The 6,828-nt window shown below is 36.2% G+C and overlaps 1 protein-coding gene across 6 annotated transcripts in view; it reads right to left on the bottom strand.

The window, feature by feature from the left end:
- Positions 1–852: 852 nt before the first annotated feature.
- The window catches only part of OPA1 (OPA1 mitochondrial dynamin like GTPase), a 94,442-nt gene continuing 88,466 nt past the window's right edge, over positions 853–6,828 (bottom strand). For 4 of the 6 annotated variants that reach the window (XM_036242382.1, XM_036242384.1, XM_036242383.1 and 1 more), the window contains one exon: positions 4,891–4,958. In XM_036242382.1, the coding sequence (XP_036098275.1) occupies positions 4,894–4,958 (65 nt within the window). In that variant the 3' untranslated portion in view covers positions 4,891–4,893. Of the gene's footprint in view, positions 2,684–4,883; positions 4,959–6,828 lie in introns of those variants that run through there. The other 2 variants (XM_036242385.1, XM_036242381.1) reach the window with 1 other exon arrangement.

Genomic DNA, 6,828 nt, shown 5'->3' with positions numbered 1-6,828 from the left:
ATTCCTTTACATGGATGCATCTAAAATAAATAAATATACAGTTATTAACTAAATACGGGATTTATCTTTCAGAGCTACAGTCAGTCTCATCGTGGCGTGAGATTCCCAGACTGAGCTAGGAAGCCGCACTCGGGGCACCACTCCCTCCTCACTTGTACTCTCTCCGTCTGCACCGCTGGCTGTTGGGAGGAGTCTGCTGGAGTCAAGACTGGGAAATGGGGATAACACAGAGAGGGGAGGACACAGTTAAACTAGAACAGAGTTAACAGCAAGGATCTGTTTCCTGTTGGGCACGGCCTCCACAGACTGGTTTTCACAATGATACCTGACTGAGTCTATTTCAGATATAATTTATTTACAGTTGTTCAGTCTTCCATGGAGAGCTTTGTTCACGCTGTTCTTTGCAAATCCCAACATGGAAAACAAATAATTCCTGGTCTAGTTAGAATTTAACTTCTGGATGCTGGGTTTCTGAAGTGATTTGCTTAAATCGGCATCGTGTCATTTCTCAACTACAGACACCACACAGAGGACTGACGGATGAGAAGCTGCATTTCACTGTTTCTTTTATTAACATCTGCTTTTAATAAGTACCTAGCTTTCCAAAAACAAAGCATGCTTAGTATGGAGCAACAAAAAAAGAAAAAATATTTATTACCCATGAGATGGTATATTACTTAGGATGGGAAAATTTAATAGCATTCATTTTTATCATCTATTTATGTATTTAAATTACAAATACTGATCTCAAAGAAATAAAGACATCCCACCCCTTCTTTTTATTTATTTATTTATTTTTTGGTACGTGTCCCTAGCGGGAACTGAACCTGGGACTCTCTGGTCCGCAGGCCGATGCTCCAGCCGCTGAGCCAAACCGGCCAGCGTCCTTTCTTAAATTTATACAAAGGGATGTGATAAAAGTCCTTACATAATATTAGCCTTTTGCTTGGGAAAAATCAGTGGAAATGCAATTGAGGGCATTTCCCCCATCTAGAGCTCACAGAAATAAATATAGTTCTATTTCCTTTTTGATTCAGAAATAGATTTGTATTTGTAAAGTGGTTGTGTTTAACAACTGCAAAAGAATTAATAATTGCATGACGTCTGCCTCAGTGCGGGGTTAACCCACTGGCCAGCACTGGTCGGAGGGAGGTAACCAGGGAGGTCCTGTCCCTGGGGAGCTCCCTTTCCTTTCGCCCACTACCCCTGAGTCTCAGACAGGAAATGCTCTCGACCACTCGTCTACCAAGCACCAGTGCACCGCGCCTGGCTGCCGAGAGCTGGGGCTGCTCACCACCCAGTGTCAAGCAAGCGCTCCCCGGGCTCACGGTGCTGAAGCAGGTTGTGACAGCCTTCACACCTGCGTATGCAGGGCCAGACCTCAAGAGAGACCACAAAGAAGTATGTATTGATGTTAAACTTTAAAAAAAAATAATGCTGGGTGGCAAGGAAACTGTTACCAAAACATAATTCCAAGAAATTTGTAAAATTAAGTAAATTGTAAAATAAAAACTGTCACACAATAGGCCTTTATATTAGAATAATAAAGGCTTAATGAAAGGGCAGTAGAGAGCAGAGTTAATTGAGAAAGACATTTTAAATTTTAAAAAATGGCATATTTCTTTGCTTTCAAGTCCTTCAGCCAATAAGAAATATTTATATAAAACATAAAAATTCTGAGGGTATTATTGTAGTTGAATTGCTAAATTAAACTCTGAATTTTTCTTTAAATGTTCCGGTAAGAGGGGGATGCTCAATATTATTCTAGTTGTTGAAATAATTTCTATTTAAATATAGTCCCATGAAAGAGAGCCTTTTCCTGATGCCTAGTTAAAATGTTTGACAACAGTCTAAATGTAATCAGTCAACTGATTATTCTTAATCTTTCCTGTCCTGTCACAATCCAATAGCTTTGTCAACAGGTAAAAAAAAACCACTGTTAGTAGAAAGCCTAGCTTAAGTATACAACATCCAAAATGAATGAATTTCAAATGGATACGAAGAGTACAAAAACATCAACTGAATCAAATAGGTAAGCTGCTAATGACTCAGCTTCTAAGGCAACCCTGTAAGCTGTCAATGGAGGGTTGAAATCTCTTTCACAGAATGTACGTGGAATTGCTGTAATCCCAATCACCCAGGTGAGGGGTTCTTTTATTTGTTTTCTTCATGTGACGAATATGAACTGAATTATCATGGTTTCTGGATACAGAACCTTATAGATACAGACAACTTAGCGGGTTACCATCCTTTTATATACAGGTGACAGCTTTTAGAAAATTGCCCTAAGTTTTATTTCACAACACCTAGCGTTCTTTGTCTGGAAAAGAAGCTGACATGGAGCGACATCAGCGAATGTACGAGCTGAACTGGTGCCACCGCGCATGAGACAAGCAGGAGAGCAAGCTTCTTACCTTTAGGACTGACCCTAATGGTCATACCACTTACATATCCCACCTGTCACTTCAATAGAGTGAAACAGGACGTCAACGCCACTTGTCCTGCTCTAGTCCAAAGGCAGCTGGTGGTTAAAGTGCCTCTAACACACATACATTATTTTTATCCTGTGACTTTATTTTATGTTTAGAAAGGTGGGATAGAAGAAGGAAAAAAGGCAGGACAAAGGACTTTGGAGCTTTCTTTCTTCGATATATGCAGGGGTGATGATATTAGGAGTAGTATTCTGTAAAAATAAACACATTTGATAAGTTTAAGTCTGGGGAGACATTACTGCATGACCACAAAACTACTGCCTAACTTAGGAAGCTTAACTGTCTAAGTTTGCAATTTGCTAGTTATATTAAATTTAAAATACCACCTACCATAATTTAACAATTTCATCAAACATGATATATAAATAAATACTGAAATTCATTTCTGAGAGGAAAAAAACATACAGGGGTGGCAAAAGTAGGTTTACAGTTGTCTTTTTTGAAAAGGATACAATAATTAATAAATAATATACAAGAATAAACTGTGTTCCATGTCCTCACAGCTGTACACCTAGTTCTGCAAACCCCTGTAGTATATTAAAGCTGACCAGTGGAAGGATTCTGTGTATTGACTATGTTGGGTATAAACATTTTCAGAATTAGGTACTCACTCCACACGTTAAAACTATCACTGAGAAACTATTCCTTAAGATGCTTGGTAACTTTTATTAAATGATCAGAATGAAGCAAGGCTACTGTTTTACCAGATTTATTCTTTTATGTGGATTTTCAAGGTATATTAATATCAATCTCTTTCCTAATTCATGGATATTTCTAACAGTTCACAGTCATACTTCCCAAGGGATGGGAAGGACCTTGGAGACTACAGACAAGTAGGGAACGAAGAAAGTTGGGACGGTTTCCCTGTACACAAACACCCTCACTGCCGGGCTCCCTGGATGGCCCTGGCCTGCACTCGGGACAGGCTCTTTGGCAGAAAAAGGCTTGTTCCAGCAGCAGCGGTAACTGGATGTCACACTAACCATCTGAGGGAAGGGACTATTACGTAAAGCACTGGCTGACTTTGGGCTTTCTCTTTTCATTAAAACGATAGCAATGTAGCTTATATTTTTAATAGGGTTTCTGTGATATTCATGACTTCCTCATCCCCCCAAAACACAGATTTGTAAACAAAAAAAATCAAGTGAACTTTGGTGCTGAAGAGAATTTCTAAATTAAGAAGGCTGTCAAAATGTTTATCTCTAACATTAACTATTGCTAGTAATTATGATGATGACAGAGATATTATAATACTTGATGATTTTAAAAGAAAATTTTCATACAATGAAATTGTATAAAACTTTTACAAACATAGACACTTAAAAACGATGAATTATTTTTGGTTGTGTTAAAGATAACTGATATTTAGTTCCTAGATATGTTTTTGTATACATCTGCATATCTGTCTTCACTTATGAAAGAGATGAACAAAACAAAGTAACAAATCCATACTCTAACGCTTCCTAACCTCTCTCACTCACGGCTGCTGTGCTGCCGGACAGAGCGTGCCTCCCTCTGCAGCCTGCCGTCTTACCAGACTGCCCCGCAGGAGAGGAACGTAGGTAGTTTGCAGTTTAAGGTCCTTTTCTGAACTGAGTGCAGCTAGGGAGGGAATCTTTCACATTTTTCTACCCCTTCCTGTTCTGACTGTGTTATATAGGCTGCCTAAAATGAGGCTCATGAATAAATTGATTAAATATTTTAAATAAATAATAATGTCTTAATCATAGCATTTTCCCTTTCTCAATTTCTTCAACAAAAGCAAAGACCTACTACTTATAATACTTCAGTGATAATTAACAATTGACTATGCTACTAAGAAAAGTCTTTTAATATATAGTATTTTATTGGGAACATATTTATAATGCCAGACTATAGAATTAGCTAAGAAAGTCCACACATTCAGAAGAGTACTAGATTCTAAGGCTATCTAAATTACTTTAAATAAGGAAAAGGTTTATCTAACGTTTTAAACATAAGACAGTAAGATTAAGAACAATTAATAAAATTCTTAGTCAAGCCAAGTAAAGTGTGGCAAGCTAATACACACACAGTTACCCATCAAATACAAACAAAGAATACAATAATGAGAGCTAGAGTTTAACTCCTTACATGCCAAACATTTAGAGCCACCTGCATATTACACAATATCTTAGTTTTTTCACCTTTGTTCTGTTCAAAATGAGCTCTAGAGAATATTTTTAGTTCAGCTCCAAGGCAATCAAGTTATTAAAAAAAACATTATACATGAAATTTAGATTCCTGCCACTGAAGTTATTATTAAGGAGCAAGTAGGACACAGTCAAGTAGAATGATACACTATTAAAATAAATTTAAAATACAAATTTTGCATTTTGTCAGTACTAATGTAGAAAGAGGACTTTTACTCACTTATTACAATTTATTTTTCTTGATGAAGAGCTTCAATAAAAGCATCAAGTTTTTCTTGAATTTCTCTAACTTTCTCTGTGGAGATAATAAATTAAAAACAAATTTACCTTTCAAAGGCATCACAAATCATAGAAGATAATCATTCAATACATAGTCTGGGATACCTTAACTATTTGGAAAAGGAGAAAAAAAAATGAACTTAGTACCACACACCGCTTTATATCCAAATAAAGTTCAAATGAACTGCAGTAGTAGCTTTTAACATTTTTTGGAAGGGGGAGGAGAGTGGGGTTTATGACAGACCCTTCTGAGATTCTAATAAAAGTTATGGAATCTTACACAGAAAAATAATTTATTAATTATATAAATAAATATATACAATTCTGTATAGAATTTTAAGAAGTTCTCAGATTCTCTGGAGTCCAACCAAGGACTCACAATTAGTAATATATGGACCAAAGAAAAAATATAAAATAATTAAGTTATTTTTAAAAATTAAAAGAGAATATAAGTATTTAACTGGACTTGGACTGGAAAATTACTTTCTAGGTATAAAGTAATGGAAGCGTTACAAAAAAAAGATTAATATGAATGACCACATTAAAATGTACACTTTATATGTCAAAATGTCCTAAAATTATAAGACTAAAAAAATTGTAGAAAATATTTCCAACAAACATAAAACGGGTATTAAACTTTAAAATAAATACAGACATGTTCTTTTCTAGTTGTGAATAAAGAAAGGGCTAAAAACACCAGCGCCACTAAAGACAGATTTACATGATTTTATCTGATTTTAGGTTTTCATGTTTATAGACTTCCAAAATAAAATCTACAATTTCTCTCTGAAGTGTCAAGACTTCCTTCACAAATGCAAACTGTTCACAGTACATGTCAATCTCCCAGCATTACATATGGAAAAGTTGTGATGTATTCTACTTCATTGCTAACGTAATCACGCAACTCTTATTTAAAAATTTTTTTTCTTTATTAATTTTAGAGCGAGAGGAAGGGAGAGGGAAAGAGACAGAAACATCGATGAGAGAGAACGTCGACTGGCCGCCTCCTGCATGCCCCTACTGGGGATCGGGCCCACAACCTGGGCATGTGCCCTGACCAGGAATTGAACCGGTGACCTCCTTGTGCGTGGGTCGACGCTCAACCAGTGAGCCACACCAGCTGGGCAAATTTTTTTTTTTCTTTATTGATTTTAGATAGAGAGGAAGGGAGAGGGGGAGAGAGAGAGAGAAACATCGATGAGAGAGAACATGCATGCCTCCTGCAAGCTCCCTCCTGGGGATTCGGCCCACAACCTGGGCATGTGTCCTGACTAGGAATCAAACCAGCGACCTCTTGGTTCATGGGTCAATGCTCAAACACTGAACCACACCGGCCGGGCATGTAACTCTTATTTTAAAATATAGGTTATAGTAGGCATAGCAACAAATATTTTTGTCCTTTTAATGCAATTTAACCTATTAGTGGGTTAACAACTGGTGACTGGTTCAAAGCCAATGATGTAAAGAAAAAGATGCAGATCATTCTACTTTATATCTATAGAAAAAAATCATATAAGATACATTAATATTCAACATTAACATCTTTTACATTAAAAATATAAGTATCCCTTTTTACCAGTGAGAGAGCACTTGTGATGAGGAGCCTATAAAAAAAAAAATGGTCCTTTTTATGACATCTTATTAGCATTACAGGAACTCAACAAAGCCTATCATGGTTGCATATAAAGAACACAATGTCTTCATATTCTTTTCCCAGTAATTTAACAGTTCTAATTCCTGGTATTTTGAGACTAACACAAAATCTATAGAAAAACAAACCCTATTTTTTTAAGTCAAATTATTCAATGAGAAAATATGATAATGGTTTTCATAAAGGCAGCATTAACTCCATATATAAAAGTTAAAGTAGACAAATTAAAAGAAAA

The sequence above is a fragment of the Molossus molossus genome, unplaced genomic scaffold, assembly GCF_014108415.1.
Source record: "Molossus molossus isolate mMolMol1 unplaced genomic scaffold, mMolMol1.p scaffold_m16_p_5, whole genome shotgun sequence".
Lineage (NCBI taxonomy): Eukaryota > Metazoa > Chordata > Mammalia > Chiroptera > Molossidae > Molossus > Molossus molossus.
This window is presented reverse-complemented; position numbering and strand designations above follow the sequence as displayed.